General features: G+C 42.5%; 3 protein-coding genes across 3 annotated transcripts in view; 2 read left to right on the top strand and 1 right to left on the bottom strand.

Annotated features, from left to right (window-relative positions):
• LOC120062293 (large neutral amino acids transporter small subunit 3-like) overlaps positions 1-10510 on the top strand; it is a 30740-nt gene extending 20230 nt beyond the window's left edge. Inside the window, exons 6-15 of the mRNA XM_039012144.1 lie at positions 2902-2994; positions 3173-3306; positions 3524-3639; positions 3746-3892; positions 4016-4051; positions 4123-4240; positions 7967-8096; positions 8189-8262; positions 8350-8473; positions 8548-10510. Coding sequence (XP_038868072.1) covers positions 2902-2994; positions 3173-3306; positions 3524-3639; positions 3746-3892; positions 4016-4051; positions 4123-4240; positions 7967-8096; positions 8189-8262; positions 8350-8473; positions 8548-8733 — 1158 coding nt within the window. The 3' untranslated portion in view covers positions 8734-10510. The remainder of the gene's footprint in view (positions 1-2901; positions 2995-3172; positions 3307-3523; positions 3640-3745; positions 3893-4015; positions 4052-4122; positions 4241-7966; positions 8097-8188; positions 8263-8349; positions 8474-8547) is intronic.
• Positions 10511-10766: 256 nt separating this feature from the next.
• LOC120062292 (mediator of RNA polymerase II transcription subunit 19-A-like) lies at positions 10767-15606 on the bottom strand. The gene is made up of 6 exons (XM_039012142.1): positions 15050-15606; positions 14581-14703; positions 14293-14426; positions 14034-14130; positions 13778-13872; positions 10767-11144 (listed from the first exon to the last, which is right to left on the bottom strand). Exons 1-6 carry the CDS (start codon positions 15267-15269, stop codon positions 11085-11087), a joined length of 729 nt encoding a protein of 242 aa, XP_038868070.1. The 5' UTR covers positions 15270-15606; the 3' UTR covers positions 10767-11084.
• A 1924-nt stretch (positions 15607-17530) lies between these two features.
• LOC120062291 (thioredoxin-related transmembrane protein 2-B-like) lies at positions 17531-20822 on the top strand. The gene is made up of 8 exons (XM_039012141.1): positions 17531-17836; positions 17943-18003; positions 18496-18609; positions 18882-18958; positions 19149-19255; positions 19407-19472; positions 19647-19776; positions 19885-20822. Exons 1-8 carry the CDS (start codon positions 17648-17650, stop codon positions 20038-20040), a joined length of 900 nt encoding a protein of 299 aa, XP_038868069.1. The 5' UTR covers positions 17531-17647; the 3' UTR covers positions 20041-20822.
• Positions 20823-20827: the final 5 nt, after the last annotated feature.

Raw genomic sequence — 20827 nt, 5'->3', positions numbered from 1 at the left:
TTCACATGGAATGTTATGGATTTTTCTTAATGTTTGAATGGAAAACCGATGCAAAAATGGCTGTTTAAACGTTAAGTTAGAGTGAAGAGGCCAACCGCTGTATATTCTCTTTCTTTGGGGACCCTAACATCAACTCAACTACACGTTTCGCTCACACTGTCGTTCTTCCCTGTCTCTTTCTCTCTGTTTCTCTGACACATTTACACCCATATTCTCTTTTCACAGATCTGCTTTTTAAATGTATGTATATATATATATATATCCTGGAATGCATTTTCAAATCCATGTCAAATTTCCAGTAGTTCACAAGTACCTGACAGACTGTATGGTCTGTCAGTAAACCAGCTACACTATACAATGCATTCGGAAAGTATTCAGACCCCTTCCCATTTCCACATTTTATTACGTTACAGCCTTATTCTAAAATTAATTTCTTAATTTGTAGTTAAAAGTTGTAGAAACTTCAAGGATGATCAATGGAAACAGGATGGACCTGAGCTCAATTTCCAGTCTCATAGCAAAGGGATACTTATACTGAATACTTATGTACATGTGATGTGCACACAAAAAAATTGACTTTTTGCTTTGTCATTATGGGATATTGTGTGTAGATTAATGAGGGGGAAAACCAAATTATTTTAGATTAAGGCTGTAACGTAACAATATGGAAAAGGTCAATGTCTGAATATCTCCCGAATGCACTGCATATACAAAAGTATGTGGACACATCTTCAAATTAGTGGATTTGGTTATTTCATCCACACCCGTTGCTGACAGGTGTATAAAATTGCGCACACAGCCATGCAATCTCCTAGACAAACATTGGCAGTGGAATGGTCTTACTGAAGAGCTCAGTGACTTTCAACGTGGCACCGTCATAGGATGCCACCTTTCCAACAAGTCAGTTCATCAAATTTCTGCCCTGTTAGAGCTTCCCCGGTCAACTGTAAGTGCTGTTATTGTGAAGTGGAAACATCTAGCAACAACAGCAGCTCAGCCGGGAAGTGGTAGGCCACAGAATCTCACAGAACGAGAACTCTGTTTACAGAAGCGCGTACCGCGTAAAAATCGTCTGTCCGAGATTGCAATACTGATACAAACTGCCTTTGGAAGTAACGTCAGCACAACAACTGTTTGTCGGGAGCTTCATGAAATGGGTTTCCATTGCCGAACAACCGCACACACACAAGCCTACGTGTCGGCTGGAGTGGTGTAAAGCTCGCTGGCCATTGGAATCTGGAGCAGTGGAAACTTCTCTGGAGTGATGAATCACGCTTCACCATCTTGCAGTCCGACAGACGAATCTGGGTTTGGCAGATGCCAGGAGATCCCTACCTGCCCTAATGCATAGTGCCAACTGTATAGTTTAGTGGAGGAGGAATAATGGTCTGTGGCTTTTTCATGGTTCGGGCTAGGCCCCTTCATTCCAGTGAAGGGAAGTCTTAACTCAACAGCATACAATGACATTCTAGACGATTCTGTGCTTCCAACATTGTGGCAACAGTTTGGGGAAGGCCCTTTCCTGTTGACAATGATTTTGGAATGCGATGTTCGTCGAGCAGGTGTCCACATACTTTTGGTCACGTGGTGTAGGTCATTCCTGTCTGCTAAACACACGTGTTTCCACTGACCCTGGCTGTCTAAACAGGGATGTCGTGCTTGAAGGAAATGTGTGCTTTATGGGCTCCTGCCAGAGAACCAGTGGGAATATCTCCTCCTGCACACACACACACACACACACACACACACACACACACACACACACACACCACACAAACAGACAGGTGCCGAGACACTCTGTCACACTGTGCTGTACAGTTAGGTAACAGTCAAACAGGCAAACGTTAAGACTGGCATTTTAACATGGCTAGAATAACTTTACTTTGATGTTTGTAAGAGATACTAGCTTTCCTCTGTGTGTTTTTAGCACATGGCCCCTGGCATTCACAAAATCTGCCAGAGATCATCCTGGTATATCTGTACCGTTACACGTTGTCTGCCACGCCAGGATGGGAAATATTTGCCTTCTAGGAATCCATCAATGAGGACGGGTGTTTCAGGTGTCTTTTACTAGTCCAGTGTCATGTCGGAACACGGCCAGGAACAGCTTGTTGTTGTGCCATACCTGACTCCTCTGACCTGACCCTAGGGAGACCTCTAGGCTCCAGCAACACACCAACCTAGTGACAAAAAGATCACAACTTCCCCTCGCTCACGCCGTCACGTTTCACTTTGTCGGCACAAGTACTACTGCTCTTGGGAAGAAAATATTGTGTAAAAATATTTCCCTAAACTCTGAGATTCAGTTATGCAAATAACTTCAATGGGCATCTTGACTTGTTGAAAGTAACGTTAAGTTTGTGCTGCAAGATGGCTCTGTAGTCTGCTCTTACAAGTAATAATGACTATCATAGTGATCAATTTGGGATGAGATCCTGAACATGAAAAAATGATCAAAACTTTTTTTAATCAAGGGACGTTGACACTGCACGTCAGCGTGTCGCTGTTATTCGTTTACGCATCGTTGATGTATGGTTGCTAATAGAGAAAGTCTGTGCTGAGAATGGCCTAGCTCATGAACAGTACTCTTATTGAATGTCATTGGGTCTAAAACAATTTAATTATGCTTCCATCCTTCTGCGTCTATGACATGTCTATTATTAACTTTATTAAATGATAGGAAGTTGTTTTAGTTGATACTTCCTTTTCCAAAGTGATACTGTATGCCTGTTTTACTCAATACCTTTGTGCCCTCTGCTGGTGAAATTGCATTACTGCACTCCTAAAACAAGACTTTACTAGTACTGAGTGTCTGTGCTCTCACTGTATCAGTGTGTGTTGATTTTGGTCAAATTGTCAATGTTTAAGACTGTTCGTAAATATATATCTTTCTCCCTCCAGCTACCCAACATGTTTGGCAGTCTGAGCTCCACCATCATGTCTCTGATGATTGGCTCCTACGCCTCCTCCGCTGTCACCTTCCCTGGAGTCAAGGTAACCATGATGGATGCACATTTGCACGTTTGTCAGATATGAATGCATATTTGTTACCGTTGCCCCGTAACACTCATACATATAGAATGCACGTTCAATGACCTTTCCACCGTTAGCCTCAAATATTTGTACTATTCTATACAAATAACACCCCATTTTCCCTTCGTCCCTCTCTAAGCTGATCTATGATGCGGGTGTGTCGTTCCGGGTGATCATGTGGGTGTGGTCGGGTCTAGCAGGCTTAGTCTTCCTCAATTGTTTCCTCAACTGGCCAGTGGAGGCCTTCCCCACGCCCGACGAGGTCGACTACAGGTCAGTACAACAGTAAAACAACGTCAGATCACAAAAGAATGGCTATAACAATATTATCATAATACTTCTACAATGCTAGAACAAGACAGTAAACTTAATCAGGTTACTGTAGTAGTAAGAGTGACAGTTAAGTAGAAATACAACAGTTACCATACTGACATGCAACATAAGAGGTAATAAACAACTTTCTCCTTTGTTTTTTCCCCCTCTTTAACAGTAAGAAGTTAGCGCTGACTTATCTGTCTGGGGACCATAAGGGTGTGGGAGAGAGGTTGAGTCAGAAGAATGGAGGCCTGAACGACTCCACTGAGAAACTCCCAGCTGACACACAGAGTGAGTCCAGAACACACACCTGAAAACACAACAGCAGCTCTTGCTCACAAACACATCCCATAGACCCATATTAACTGTCTGCCTACTCTCTCTCTCTCTCTCTCAGATGCCATCCCATTCCGTAGGTCGGTGTTCTCGCCCATCTTCCTGTGGAGTCTGGTTACCATGGGGATGACCCAGCTCAGGATCATTTTCTTTATGGGCGCCATGAACAAGATGCTGGAGTTCCTCGTCACCCACGGCAACCCTCACGGTGAGTAACTGACAAACCAGACCAGCTGGCAGTCAACTGACAAACCAACACACTGTTATGACTGGGCCCTATTCCCTCCATGTAAATGTGTTCTAATCAAGTTGTCCTCCTTTTTTCCCTCAGCTTCTGGGGAGTTGATCGTCGAGGCAAAGAAGAAAGGTGAGAAATGTCTCCTGGTGAAAGTGACATGTCCTTGTCATGTGTGTCTAAATGTGTGTTCTCTCCTCCAGTGAGTTTCTACTCGTCCATCTTTGGCACCCTGCAGCTGCTCTGCCTGGTCACCTGTCCTCTGATTGGCTACATCATGGACTGGAGGATGAAGGAGTGTGTGGCAGAGACAGAGAAGAGGTGTGTGAGAGCGAAAGCAAGAGAGCAGTGTGAGAATGACACCATGACATTCCGGGGGGTGTCTCTATTGGGCATGTATACGTGAAGTTTTTATGGGCCTACTAGTAAAACGACACAAATTAATTACCTTTATGTGGCATGAACACAACCAGTCATCATGTTTTCATCTGATTGTCAAACAAATCACTTCAAAAAGTGAGCTACCTGTGCATGTTCGTCCACTTCAAAATAATTCCCGCATCCAAACAGTGCATGTGCACTAGGACCGTTTAATGAACTGAAATATACATCTGTTACAAAACACCCAAAAGTGTGCTTAATGACTAGGCCTACATTAATTGATGCATTTTGCGGACAAATTTACCTTTTTTGTAGACTGAAAAGTTGGTACACCTGAAATGGGTCTGAAACGGGCCAATTTACTAGACAAAGCAACAATGTGTATGAACTTTAACACTCATGAACATATGCAGACTCCAGATACAGCTGCTTAAGATAAAACAGCTAACACAACCATTTAGAAACGGAGCCAATTAATTGATAAGGCCATTGTAAACAGTAACATATTGGAGATTTTTATGTTAGTGCTTGCTCCTGTCGTGTCTGGACTATCATTAAATGTGAAGACTTATTTTATCAAATCAATTCTCTAGGTTTAATTATTACATGATTTAAACTAAACATGTAAACATTAACTAGGAAGTCAGGGCACCACAGAAAATGTTGAGATTTAGAGTTATAGTTTTCTGAATTAGTCTTCTATAAATGAAACCATGAGGAAATCTGTACGAATCCTAGCCTAAATTATAAATCAGCGATATACAAATTGGGTTATTTATTTACTAACTAAATAATCACACACAATTAAATAAAACAAACAGTAGATATTTGGGTTACTACATGATACAAAGAAAAAGTCCCTAGCGGACAAAGCCAATATGACGGCTTGATAGACAAAGGAAAGGGGTGGGGACAGAGAGAGCGGGAAAGACTAAATGGATTCACTACACACAGTTGATAATTATATTCATTGAAATGCTAATCGAGAATAATTGCAATGTATATATTTACACCCGTATGTTGTCTTCTCTGTTGGAATCGCTGGTCCGTCTGTTGGAGAGTCAGTTCATCAGGGTCTCTGGTTAACTTCCCCAGAAGTCACAATGTCCTTCGTGGTTGTAGTTTTCTCCGCGGCTCTGGATAGTTGCTGTTGTAATTAGAGGTCGACCGATTAATTAGGGCCGATTTTCAAGTTTTCATAACAATCGGAAATCGGTAATTTTGGATGCCGATTTTGACGATATATATATATATATTACACCTTTATTTAACTAGGCAAATCAGTTAAGAACACATTCTTATTTTCCATGACGGCCTAGGAACGGTTGGTTAACTGCCTTGTTCAGGGGCAGAATGACAGATTTTTACCTTGTCAGCTCAGGGATTCAATCTTGCAACCTTACGGTTAACTAGTCCAATGCTCTAACCACCTGCCTCACGAGGAGCCCGCCTGTTACGCGAATGCAGAAGCCAAGGTAAGTTGCTAGCTAGCATTAAACTTATCTTATAAAAAACAATCAATCAATCATAATCACTAGTTATAACTACACATGGTTGATGATATTACTAGTTTATCTAGCGTGTCCTGCGTTGCATATAATCGATGCGGTGCGCATTCGCGAAAAAAGACTGTCGTTGCTCCGTGTACCTAACCATAAACATCAATGCCTTTCTTAAAATCAATACACAGAAGTATATATTTTTTAAACCTGCATATTTAGCTAAAAGAAATCCAGGTTAGCAGGCAATATTAACCAGGTGAAATTGTGTCACTTCTCTTGCATTCATTGCACGCAGAGTCAGGGTATATGCAAAAGTTTGGGCCGCCTGGCTCATTGCAAACTAATTTGCCAGAATTTTACGTAATTATGACATAACATTGGAGGTTGTGCAATGTAACAGGAATATTTAGACTTATGGATGCCACCCGTTAGATAAATTTCACTGAAAGAATAAATGTTTTGTTTTCGAGATGATAGTTTCCGGATTCGACAATATTAATGAAGGCTCGTATTTCTGTGCGTTATAATTAAGTCTATGATTTGATAGAGCAGTCTGACTGAGCGATGGTGGGCACCAGCAGGCTCGTAAGCATTCATTCAAACAGCACTTTCGTGCGTTTTGCCAGCAGCTATGCTGTTTATGAATTCAAGCCTATCAACTCCCGAGATTAGGCTGGTGTAACCGATGTGAAATGGCTAGCTAGTTAGCAGGGTGCGCGCTAATAGCGCTTCAAACGTCACCCGTTTTATACTCTGTGGAAAAAGGGGCAATTCCATGACGCTGACGTAATGTCTATGCTCACGTGGGCGTGACCACTGATTTGGTTAACTTTATATGAAAACCCATATTTTCTCATTTAGAAGGTTAACATCACATTACATCTTTTCACAAATAGTTTAATGTTTAATCACATACATTTCACAATATTTAGATGTTAACCTGACAGCTGGGAAATGTACACTTTAAGAGATACAGTTGTGTGCGTTTCCTGTCCTTCATGAGATCACCAAATGAAACACACTTGTCATGACTGTCCCTTAAGTGTCCACGGACCACTCCCACATTCTCAACAATAGAAATATTGTTCAATTATTCAAACTTTTGATGTCCAAGGGTGTCTCTGTGTTCTCACAGTTTACATTCCAGCCTTGAACACTACAGAGCATTGGGGCAGCTATTTGATTAGCGCCATAAAACAGCAGACTTCCCGCTCTCCCCCTCTACGAGAGAGAGAGAGCACGCTGTAGAGCGGACCCACTGTAAACTGATCCTTCAGATCGTCACAGGAGAGTCATGACACTCCTTTCAAAACACCGCACAAGAAAATAGTGATTCAGGATCACGGCTCGCTACCACAACTCAGCACAGAGAGCAGTGTGATGTTAAAATACAAAACGTACAAAGTAGTAACAACGACTTAATAGGGAGTTAGTGACACAACAATCAATGGCAATAGCATGAGAAATACACAAAATGATAAACATCAAGTGCATTCCTCTGAACAGATAGCCTACACATTCAATATAATACAAATATTGCTAGAAAATAATGAAGCTAATTAAAATGGTCTACCTCTTCTGGCCAGGGAGAACACCAGTACCCGCACGCACCTGAAAAACAAAGCAATGTGCGCTCTTAACAGCTGACTGACAAAAGAAAACCATGACAAATCAACAGATAAATCTAATGCATTGGAATGAAAATCTGTGCGTAAAGGAGCTCAGCTGAGGCCAAAATTCAGCACTACTGAGTGGACAGCGCTGCGGTCTAGCCAGCTATAGAATTGTACCATCCGAACAGCACTCCGCCTGGCCTGGATGACAAGTGCTGCCCTTTAGAAATAAATGGTTTCCACCATGACAGAGAGCGGGGGTGTTAGTTTCAATTGGAAGCTTTTATTTGAATATTTAAACACCTGTAAAACATATTTACCACTGCATTTTAAACAAATAGGAGACTGGTCAAATTATCATTATTTAGAGACACCCCCCCAAGTTTGACCTATTGTTGCGTTCAGGGGAGCTGAGCACCCCTGGATCCCCTGTAATTTGCACCCTGGGGGGGGGGCATAATGGGAGCTCTGTGGAAAAATAGAATGAGGAAAGAGGCTAAATGGATATGAGGTGAGGTTGATGTCTTTTGTCCCTGTCCAATCCCACACAGACCAACAGACGGGCCGACGAGAGACAAAAAGATCCAGAAAATCACCAATGCCATGAGAGCCTTCATCTTCACTAATCTGCTACTGCTGGTGTTCGGAGTATGTTGTCTGATAGACAACCTGCCGCTCCAGGTACACACACACACTAATGATTGCTCGTTCATTCTGACATACTATATCAGACAAACGCACAGGAATACCCAAATGTCAACATTCTCCTGTAGATCCTGACCTTCATCCTCCACACCATGGTCAGAGGGTTCATCCACTCTTGCTGTGGAGGCCTGTATGCTGCCGTGTAAGTTCTCATCTTCATCATGCAACTATGGTCACCAACATCTTTTAAATACAGAATTTGACTTTAGGAATAATTTCTCTCCCTCAGGTACCCCTCTAACCACTTTGGTACTCTGACTGGGCTGCAGTCGATGATCAGTGCTGTGGTGGCCCTGCTGCAGCAGCCCCTCTTCATCATCATGGTGGGATCCCTGCACGGAGACCCCTATTGGGTGAGTCAGTTAACCATACAAGGCTTTTTAACCCCTCACTGGTCGTCTAACTTCCCATATCCGTCACCCATCAGATCAACCTGGGCATGATCCTCTTCTCATTGGGTGGCTTCCTGTTGCCTGGATACCTATTCTACCATCGCAGACACCTGATCCAGGAGAAGGAGGCTCGAGAAAAGAATGGCATTGGCCAGGAGAGAGAGGGTCTCAACCACTCAGATCACAATGGCCTCAAACACCATAGCAACGGTCTAGCATAGGAAGTGGTTCCTGCGCAATGCTAAGGATTGTGGGAACTGTAGGATTTTTTTTGTCAGTGTCCATGGTTATCCACAAAATCAGCAACGTTTTCTTTTTCATTTAGGATTATTGCTGTTTTTGTTGACTAAACCATATTTTTTATCCTAATCCACACATTTGTCTCGATAAGGAGAAGTTGTGTCGTCAATATTTTATGCTGTTTAGTTTCTGGGTTCAGTTCAGAATATCCAAATGACTTGTTAAAAAGCCACAACACTTTTCACTGGTCACAAGCAGACACTCACACCTTCATATGTCCGTGTTGCTAGGCCAAAACTTCTAAGGTACTTGAAAGACCCTTCTGTGGCGTGTTAATCCTTTAGTATTACTCAATCCATGCAGACGAACACACACACAACACCAAAGAATGATATTCAGATATGAATTGTGCAACTTCTCCAGGGAAAAAAAGCCATTCATGATAGTGTCTGTTGTAAATCAAATACACTGGTTGTCATATACAAAAAAAGGAATCAAAATGTCATTAAGTATGAATTAACACAGTAAGGTAGTGATACGTTTTACTAGGAAGCTTGGGAAAACCAAAGCCATGCACACTTCACCCAGCCATGAGTAATGCTACAATTTGCTATACCAAATATGCCAATGCTTTTTCTATTGCAATATTTTTAATCACATTAACACAGACTGACTGTAGAGACACTGACTACCTCTTCTATCCCCCAACTGTCTCTCTTCAATCAAGACCTGTCTGTGTGTGGTGTGTAGAATTGAAATACGTAGATATTCTATGCGAAGATTCAAGAAGTGGAGTTAATCGGTCATTCTCCACTGAACATACAATTCCGATGTTTTTAAATAGGAAAACATGAACTTGTGACACTTGACCCCCAAAAGCATAGACTTTTTAAAGTAGACACGTAGAATGGTAGTGTCCACTGTGTCATATTTTCACAGCTTTGTGCACAGGAATGAACTTGTGTGTGTAAATAAATATGTATTCAAGTGTCTTTTTGTACCTTTTAGCTGCATATGTGTTAAAAAAGGGAAGTTGTGTGTTATTGTTAGCAGATGTATTCATTGTAGTGCCATGAATATAACTACATCTGATGAAGATTGTGTTTTTGCTGTGTACTCTACCCGGTTACAGAGCTCATGTATAGTGTAGGGCCAGGAATTTTTCCTATCCACATATCCTGACCAGGGAAAACTCTGTGCCCTATGTATACACAAAGCTCTGGCCTACAGAGACCGTTTTTGTAAATATAACTTTTTTTTATATCTCTTATGCAAATGCTTCTGGTGTAATGCTCCACTGTGCATATGTAACACAACACTATTGGCTGAGAAGACACCAATGTTCTCAATATAGTCTGATGCGTTTCTATTATACAACTGTTAATGTGAATCATTAGTTTATAGTGGGGAAGGGGGGATTGGAAGTGTTATTTTTGTATTAACTCAGTGCCTTGCCTGACCTCAGTGCATAGAATTGAATGTAAATCGACAGGAAAAGACTACCAAACTTCACCTAGGAAACCAAATCCATGTTGGGAGCCGTTCTAGTCATATTTCTATGGGCTGCTAACAGCACCTTCAGGGGCATGTAGCTATGCCAAAATGATGAAATGTATTGTATCTAATCCCCTCCCCATCATGCTCCTGTTTATAGCTTTTGTGTGTCAGAAGTGATATGCATCATTTTTTTGTGCCATGTCTCATTTGGGGACTAAAACCAGCTTTAAGTCTAATCAAATAAACATATGTAAGAAACTGTCCTGTGACTGTTTTAATATCCCTGACAATCTTCCAAGTTAGTACTATATTCTTCATTCATTATATTCATATTAGAAATGAAAATGTTGAATGGATGTTTTCAGATTGTAAACACGCCGGTGCATATTCCTGACTTCGCTAGTTCCCCTTTACCTGGAGAAGAGTCCTGTGCCCAAGACTGAAACAGCATATCACTAAAGGCAACCCTTGAGGCGTCAGGGAGAAAACCATGCCACAGACAAAGAGGATCAACGCAGCATGGACAAAAACAAAGTTTATTGGAATATAATGTGGTCAGAAAATATCACAACCAAATGAAAAAGGGGAACATAATATACACTCATTCAGAATATCAGTGGCCTTCCGTCTCTCATCCTCGAACAATATTACACTGCTGACATCCAATCTACCACACACACACTTTGACGACACATACATAAGACTGTCTTTCCCCTCCCTGTCACACAAGCATAATCTCTCGTTATCTAAATACATACTCTCCTAAACATTTCCTGATTCTTCTAAACACACTCGTACCACCTTCTCACACACACACTTGTTGTCTCTGTCTGGTCTATCGGAGGCTGTTGGGCTGAGAGCCAGCCAGGCCAGGGTGGTCCGGACTGTGGCGGTTCTGTAAGGACAGACAGAAACACTATAGAAAAAGTGCCGATCCATAACCATTGGCTTCATCTCCAATAACCTCCCTCTGAACTCGTATCCCCGTTTATGTTCCCCCTGTATGCGCTCATTTGATGCAATATGGAGATTTCAGCCATTTTTCTGCAGATTTCAGTCCATTATGTTTTTGTTGGGACAGTAAGTGTTGATAACACAAATGTTGATGTATAGCCAGCAATATGTTAAGTTGGCTAACTCAAAAAGGTAGACAGCTAGCGTTTAGTCTCTCAAATTTGGGGAAATTATTTTGCTAGCACACCACATGTTTTCTGATTTAGAGCCACAGCTTGCAGTCATGTGATTCGCTAAGATCAAATAATGATAAATATGCTATTATTTAGTCGACTGCTTGCGCGATAGGCTGTTGGTCGACCTACATTTATTTAGTCGAGCAGTAGCAAAAAAATCTAATTAAAATACAAATCATGGACACCTGTCTGATTGGCTCCTGTCAGTGGACTAATCCATTGTAGAGGCCGTGGGGATGGCACAGTCAATCAGTCCAAGACGTGCTACTGAAATTGTATATGGTTATATTAAGTAGCAACAATGGTGCAACACTAATAAAAATATTATAACAGATGTGCTTTCTCCCACGTTGGATAGCGGTTGCTGTCCGCGGTTCTGAAACATCAGTGCGCTGTTGAATTGGTGCCTTTTCCTAGAACATGTTGCTACGTGTATAATAACAAAGTTAATCAGCATATTGGTGTTGAGAACAATGCGGCGGAGGCAATAATGGAATGAGGACACAAGAAAACAGCCCTTGCCTTACTGTCTTAGAAAAGTGAAGAGAGGAAACCAACTTAATTAGGTCTATAATCAATAGCCTAACTGTTAAATGTGCCTGCCTCTATAAATCATTCACATAGTGTCTGTTTTTAATCATTGCTATGCTGTAATAAGCTTTTTTTTTCGTTAGACCAGCATCTCTGGTATTAAATATAATGTATTTAGTGCTGCTTAAACTGTTCCAAATTGTCAATTTTTTAAATAATAATAATAACCACCCTCCTTTTTTCTTGATCTCCTTATGTTATTACTATTATTATGATCATAATAATAAGTAATGTCATTATCATTAGTAGGCTTATTATAAACTGGGAGCCCTGAATGCTGATTGGCTGACAGCCGTGTTATAGCATACCGTATACCACGGGTATGATAAAAATATGTATTTTTACTGCTCTAATTACGTTGTTAACCAGTTCATAATAGCAATAAGGCACCTCGGGGGTTTGTGGTATATGGCCAATATACCACAGCTAAGGGTTGTATCCAGACACTCTGCTTTGTGCCTAAGAACAGCCCTTAGCCGTGGTATATTGGCCATATACCACACCTCCTCGTGCCTTATTGCTTAAGTATATCAGTCTTGTATAACCACCATCGCGCTGTAGGCCTAAGAGCGCATCCTGTTTAGTCTTAATACCGTAACTTACTTAGTAGCCTATATAAGTATTGAAATATAGGCCTGTCTCAATCATTTATTCATTCATGTCATCACACAGCATACGAGTCATTCATGATGTGAAATGCAATCAAGCATTTTTTTGTTTTTAAATAAAATAAAGCGACCATTGAATAATTAGTGTAACAATAAATAGGCCTAAACCTTTCCGTTTTGGAAATTGCATTCACAAATGAATGCTACTATTTTTTAAATGTTATTAGTTAGACTCTTTGGTACGCTTATACATGTATTTAGTGTTGTTTACATTGTTCTAAATGGTCAGAAAAATGATATTGTAAAATAACAGCACCTGTTTGGCCCACACAGGCCTAATATGCAAGCAGCGCTTGCGCCATAGCTTATTTTTCTTGATCTCCAGTATTTTCCACAACTAGTCACATTTATTCCACACGTCCGTCTTCCCCTTTACCTTCTGCACAAACAGTAAACATTCCCCCGTTTCGAGTTTGTCACGTCCTCTCCACCCATTTTGCTGTCACATGTGTTGCGGCGTTTAGAGTTTGTTATTACCAATTTATTGATGTGATTATGATGTGCAATAGGTCAGGACCTATTGGTCACGTGCATGCGAAGCATAGATATGCCACGTAAAGAGAGCAAGGGTTGAGAGAATGTTTATCCTAAACAACTGAGGGATTTCGGGGAACATAATTTGTCACTTCTGACTGAAAAGTTATGTTGCAGCTTCAGCAACACAGACAGCGCTATACACACAGTTGATGTTCTGTGGTGGTCACTGCAGCAGGGAGACACACAACGGGTGCTAGTCCCTCGCTGTCTCTAGTCATTTGTGTGTCTTAATTATTTCATCATACAGTTTGCTTAAAACATCAGACAAATTCAGTGCATATAGTTGATTTAATTAAAATACATAGGTTGTGTCAATATATGGAAAAATACATGTTTTAAAACCGGTCGAAAGAACAGACGACTCTTGGTCGACAAATGTTGTTTTTTGGGGGGGAAAGCCCTAGTTCACTCCCACATTTGACTCGTTGTTGTTCCAGGCGTATATGAGCAATTAGCCCGGGGACAAGGTTGTAGGCTTATAGGCCTCCTATATACCAACTTCGGTGCAAGAGATGGAGAAAGGGTCAGGGCAGCAGTCTTACCTTCTTCTTTTTCTTGTCTTTCTTTTTCTTCTTGCGGTCAGGGTCGTCATCCCTTTTCTTCTTCTTCTTCTTGGGGTCAGAGTCTGAGGGCGTCTCTGTGAAGACAGAAGGGTTTCAAAGGCTGAAGGGATGGTTGTGTGTGTGTGTGTGTGTGTGTGTGTGTGTGTGTGTGTGTGTGTGTGTGTGTGTGTGTGTGTGTGTGTGTGTGTGTGTGTGTGTGTGTGTGTGTGTGTGTGCGTGCGTGCGCATGTGTTACCTTGCGGTATGGGATCCTGTGGTCGGTTGTGTTTGTGCTTATGCTTGCTCTTCTTCTTTGGAGGCTGGATGTGCATCAGTCGATACTGCTCCGGTAGCTGGAACACAAACACACAGAGTAGATAACGTCTTAACATCGTCGTTAACAGTACAGAAATGATACGGAGGCCTAGTGTTGGATGAATAAAGTACCCTAAAAATTTGAGTATTGTGGTCAAAGGAAGGTGTGTGTGTGTGTGTGTGTGTGTCTCTCTCTCTACCGGTCCGGTGTGCAGTCTGAAGCCGGTGAGGCTGGCTCCGGTCAGAGGGCTGAAGGAGTTGCCACACACTGGAGGCTTCTCTATCAGAGAGCGCAACGAACTGCCATCCTGGGTACCAGGCCAGTCTATCATACCTACAGATACAGGAAAGAGGGAAAACAGACAATTTATTACTCAGAGAAAGGGGAGAGATGGGGGAAGAGGCAAGTGAGGTGGGATACTCAGTGGGATGGGTCCACAGAAATCACTTACAGACAGACATAGTAAAGGTGATGAATGGTAGTTCACCTGGTAACTCTGGCAGGAAGTTGCTGAGCTTCTCCTTGACTTTCTTGCCACAGAACTTGTTGTAAGCGTGTTCCAGGTTGTAATGGGTGATGAGGTTGGTATTGCCCGTAAGCTCATTGCCCACTGTGAGGCAAAATACACTGTCAATGCAGTAACAAGATCCAGAGTTTGTCCACACGGACGTCAATGTCCAATACTACTAGGGTCCAGACCCCAGAGGGAGTAACTTGTGATGGCTAATGTAGGAAGTGCACTTCGAAATTGATATAGCAATATAACACACACAAAATGTAACGTTCTACTAGTCGCTGGGCTCTTGGCCAATAACCAGCTAGCTCAGAAAGGCTAACGTTAGTTAATGTTATAATTAGAAAATAACCTAAGGGGCTAGCTAAAAATTACTTAAAATCCTCCACTCGGGTACGAATAAACATATTACGTAGTGCCCACACTGAAATGTTAACTGTACCTGGTAGTTCTCGCAGTAAATAAAAAGGTTCGTTCATGGCTCCCGGCTTCCGTAGAGCAGGCCCCTCATCCCCGAGCTGAGGTGGCATCTGGGCCGCCATCGGGACTTGGTTTGGCGGCAGAGGGGGTGGTGGATTTCCCGGTCCAAATCCCAGAGACGATGATCGGGCAGGACCCTGAGCATCATTTTGCCCATACAGAGTTGAAAACATTTCCGTCATATCTATTGCGAGTAATACATTTAAATAACTAATAAATCGATGTATTCCTAAAGCGATACGGTTAGTTTTGTACACATGTGACTACAGACGATAATCTGACAACAACCGCTTAATTAGTCTCTACTCCTTTGTGGTATAGTTGCATACTGTCATTGCATATTTTCCATTGGAGAAGTACCGTAATACCAGGAATATATTGGCCGACCAAATTTGTACTGACGATGGCCGAACTCCCCACTACAAAAGTGTGCGTTTCTAACGTTCATCAAGTACACTTGATTAAGCACCCTAGCTACTAAATGAAGGAAAATGTGTTTTTTAATTTTTTGGGGGGGGAGTTTATTTAATGACAAAAACAGAGCACAAAGCACATAATAAAACAGAACTGGTATACTAAGTACAAAAATGTAACATGTTAAGGTTCAAATTGTTCAAAGCCTAGTGGTTAGAGCGGAAGACACATTTCAGTTGAAGGCATTCAGTTGTACAACTAACTAGGTATCCCCCTTTCCAATCTGTTTTAGTACAGGGCTGTACTCAGGGTCATCAAAGGTCGCAAGTGGGCAGAGGGAGAAAGAGAGCGTCTGGAACTCACTAACAGATGCAGGAATTGACAAAAACAAACAGTGAAACTACAGTAGGCCTAGGCTAGTCTCTATGGACGCAGACGAATGAAAATATTTGTGCTTTACAATCACCATTGTATAGCAGGGGCAGCCTAGACAACCTAATCTTCATAACATCTGTTCTTTCTTGACAGCTAAACCAAAGCAAAAGCGTACACCAACTAATTTATTCCATTCCATTTACAACTCATTGGATCTGGGCGGCGCACAATTGGCCCAGCGTCGTCCGGGTTAGGCCGTCATTGTAAATGATTTGCCTAGTTAAATAAAGGTTAAACAAAGTGTGGGCTCCAATGCATCATGGTTCTCTCTCACTCGTGTAATGGAGTGAAATCATACTGGATAAACTCACCCCACAGCTTGAAATGACACCAATGAACTGGATCCTTTTCAGGGGCCCAACTGCTTTGCATGCTGTCAATCGTGCGGTCAAATGTGTTGGCGAGGCGTAGGACCCAGGTTCAAGCCCAGTCAGAGGCAAGTTGAGGGAGGAAGTGAAGCTGCCAAGCTAGCACAGTGACGCCGGTTACACTCACCTTCCACAGCTGTTGCAATGCGCTGTTCGGTCTGGGTGATTCCTTCCCTGCCTGCCTGCACCCTCTGAGCCAGCACAGCGTTCTCCTGCTAAATCTTCTTCAGCTCCCTCCGCTGGTACGCCTCCTGCTTCCAGTAGTAAGGCATCACAAAACTACACAGGTCCTGCTCAGGCACTCCACTGGGAAGCCTGAGGGGACACGAGGTGGAGTAGGTGCCCCTGGACACTGATCTAAGGTCCGATTTTTCAAGGTGAACACACATACAGGACAATCCAAGATGGAGGAAAACACTAGGTACGGCAGCATACAGACACAAACAAAGAGGCCAACGTCTTCTTTGGTGGCAGACAGTGACTAACCATGCTGTGTCTTGGCTGTTCTTAGCAGCTTCTTCTAGCTTGTTCAGCTGATCCAGTTTGCACTGTAGCTCCCCCTCATCGATCAGTTGTTGATGTCATCCTGTATAGGTGCCACACACGCACGTGTCAAAAGTCTAACAAAAGCCTACTTAAGCCAAAGGGATGGTGCCCAACCTGTAAAGTCCTCTGTAAATATTTTCTTAACTGCTTATGGATGTTCTCTGTCACCTGCGGGTTCTTCTTATAGAACGGATTGAACGTGTGGCCAAATCTGTGAAAACTGACGACACATTCAGACAGATTTAACGTTAGCTAGTTTCCCAAGGATGCAAAAAAAATTCAGCTCAACGTGATGTATGGCCAAATGTATTATTCATACAATATGTACCTGGCATCGGATATAAACTTCTCTAGGCTCTTCTCCGTGACTTTGCTGAACAACAGTTGCCTGTTCCTCTGGGGTTCGGGTCCGTCTGACAGGTGAGAATAATTTCCACGACTGAGACGAAACATCTCCTGTTGCATTACTAGGCTGATCCTGTACGTTATCTCGTGTACTTTTAGCAACTGTGTGTGTTGTTTCACCAATTTACTCGATTTTTTAAAACGTTGTTTGTGTTTTAGAGTACCCGCTAGAAACGACCGTCTACGGAACGACAACAGGTACAAAAAAGGTTTTTGCTTTTCTGTCAATGTCCGCATGCGCAGTCAAGTGTCATATGTCGCGCTCATTCACGTTGAGCAATCTTTGGTTGAACTCTTGCTGCTTCAGCTGTCACCACTGAGGTATAATAAGAACGGCTGTCACTGTGCTCAACCCCCTTTCTTTCTCTTCTCTTCTCTCATGCTGAGGGAACATGGGGTTGATCACCGGAGTTATTGCTTTCTTTTACCACTTACCTCAAATATACAAATGGCTCTTCAAGCCTTATTACATCTTGTCTATATTGATGTCCTCCGCATTCCTCATACTTCGCAAGTGTCCGGGACTTTGCGAAAACCTCAACACAGAACGGGAGGACGGGAACCCATGCGACTTTGACTGGGTCAGTATCGGGGTAGAGTTGCTCTTGCGCTAAATCTTGTGGGGTTTATTGTTACCGTAAATGTTGCAATACTTGTATGTAATATTATGGGGCCTATGTCTTACAGAGAGAAGTGGAGATTCTAATGTTTCTCAGTGCGATTGTCATGATGAAGAACAGAAGAGCCAGTAGGTGCAGAATGAAACACAAATACACACACAGGTTTGGCCATGTAGCAGGGGTGAGCCCACTGTTGTCACTGAAAATCTCTCATAGGTTTACAGTATAAACAGTTAACATCAGAACAAACACATACACTGTTATTTCAATTTTCCCAACAAACCCGGTCCCTCACATCTTGTAAACCATCTCCTGAGAATACAGAACTCCCAAGGTTCATCTGCTTGTTCATTGGCTCTTGACAATGTGTTTGCTTTGTAAACATGAGAATACAGTTGTGTGAGGGGGGGGCACTGTTTATTTTGTTAACTCCTCCTACCCCCCCCCCCCCTCTTTTCTATCCTTGAGTCTTATTATTGCTCTCTGTACTATCTCCCTCCCCCTGTCACTCTATTCATCCCCCCAGTCTCTCTTACCCCTCTCTTTCTCTACTCGCCCCCCCCCCCCCCCCCCCTCTCTGTTTCTCTGTCATGAACCCTAACCTTTCCCCTGTTCTCCAGTCACATTAGAGCAGCATGCAGGGAACCTGTTTATGTTCAGTAAGGTGGCCAACGTCATCCTCTTCTTCAGGCTGGACATCAGACTGGGCATCTTCTACTTCTCTCTGTGTATTGGTGAGCTGCTTGTCATACTGCCCTTCATGTCACTGCTGTCAGTCAGTTAATATGCATTATAACTAGTGACCAGAGGAAGTTGGTGTGCTCCTTGTTAAGACAAGACAGTGCTCGCTTCAGGGATTGATTTGCACTTTGACTTTACTGGTCGAAACCAACCAGTCTGTCTGTGCTCTGTGAGTGAATTTGACAGCATGGGTTAGGAGTTAGGGTTAGTACCAAATATACATTCTGCAATGTCAAGAATGATTCTGTTTCCTTTCCTGTCCAAGCATTTGTCATGACCTGCAAACCGCCACTCTACATGGGCCCAGAGTACATCAAGTACTTCAGTGAAAAGACCATAGACGTAAGTGGGTTGATCCAAGACTTGAGATGTGACATGACAGCCATGAGTGTGAAGACGAGACGCCATACTGTAGGCTGTCAGCCTAGTGACAATACTATTAGTAGGGAGACACCTGGCTGGGAACCAGACTACTGATACAGTGATTGTGATCTACTTAGGTAATCTGATCTGGTCTAATCCCATTGGACAGGAGGAGCTGAATCATGATACTCGCTTGACGTGGATCGTTGAGTTCTATGCTAACTGGTCTCCCGAGTGCCAGTCCTTCGCCCCCGTCTTTGCCGACCTTTCCCTCAAGTTAGTATTCTTCCCGTTTCCTCTTTCGCTCCATCTCTCCTCTATCTGCGTGACTTCACCCCTCTACTCTTCCTCCAGTGAAACACATCTTTCTAATGTTGTTGTGTTAACTTAACATGGCCGTCTCTTGTTCTCTTCCTCTGTTATGCAGGTATAACTGTGCAGGACTGCGGTTTGGGAAGATAGACGCTGGCCGGTACGGAGAGGTGGCTCAGAGGTAAGACTTTCCCTCTGACGTTGGTAGTGTCTCTTACAAACTACATTTTCACCAGAATGCAAAAAAAATTAATTTACATTGACATGCAGTCTACAGTCTTAGTTTGTCTATAAGTCAGATGAGAAGGGACCACCTATTTCTATAGTCTGACACTTTTTCTGCCCTTCTCTGCAGGTACAAGGTTAGCACCTCCCCTCTGGCCAAGCAGCTCCCCTCATTGGTGCTTTTCCAGTCAGGGCGGGAGGTCATGAGACGTCCAATGGTGGACAATAAGTGTCGAGCAGTGTCCTGGACTTTCAGCGAGGTGTGTGTTGTGTGGGGATCACTAATCTGTGCGTGCGCCATACTTTTTGAAGTGTGTGAATGGCTTTGGGTCCCCACTCACACACCCGTTTGTCTCATTCTTTTCTAGGAGAACATCATCCGCGAGTTCAACCTGAACGAGCTCTTCGAGGCGTCAAAGAAGATAAAGAAGGGTCGTGGCGAGGACAACCCCTTACCACCAGAGGGCAGCGAAGAGCCTCAACCTGAACCCGACACCCCAGCAGAGAGCAAGAAAGACCAGTAGCGACAAAGGGAGAACAGGGACTGGATTCCACTACCAGTCCTACACACAGTTCACTGCTAGTCATATAATCTGCCTGTGTCTGTTATATCACTGTTGTATTATCAGACTACCAGTATTCAAGTTAATTCAAGACTCGGGGCAGAATGAGCCATCTAAAACGGAAACATCTAACCGTCCTAATTATTGATGCCTTAAAAAGGTCCAATGCAGCAGTTCAATAGATTATGATTATTCTGCGCAACAATTAAGTACCTAAATTGTGATCAATTTAAAACAAAATTGTAAAAAAGAAACAAATAGCAATTTCTCAAGCAAGAATTTTGCTAAGACTTTCTGGGAGTGGTTTGAGTGGGGAAGGGAAAACTAGTTATTTGTAGATGTTTGGAACTAATTTACCACATTGTCACCATGGAAGGCCAGAACTCCCTCCCATCAAAACAGGCTGAAATTACAGGAATTCTTTTCAAATAGCTCCTACACTAAAAGGGCATTAACATTATTTTCACAATATTATTTCAACCTCAGTTTGGAAAAATATATAAAACAGAAAAATCAAGTTTGATTGCACTGGGCCTTTAAATGATTTAAGTGAAAATGCCTTACACTACCATATCACTCATCCATTTCAGTTCACCTGTTTTTCAGTTCACCACCTTTTTCATGTCCTGCTGCTTTTTGGGTCATATTTTTCAACACCAAAGAATGAATTCAAACTGACAGTTTGTAGGCTATAATCTGTTCTGCCAAAAGTTAAATAAAACTTTTCAATGTTCCGAGACCCCCATAC

Source organism: Salvelinus namaycush, chromosome 17, assembly GCF_016432855.1.
Source record: "Salvelinus namaycush isolate Seneca chromosome 17, SaNama_1.0, whole genome shotgun sequence".
NCBI lineage: Eukaryota > Metazoa > Chordata > Actinopteri > Salmoniformes > Salmonidae > Salvelinus > Salvelinus namaycush.
Note: the sequence above shows the minus strand (reverse complement) of the source record. Positions and strands in the feature narration are given on the sequence as shown.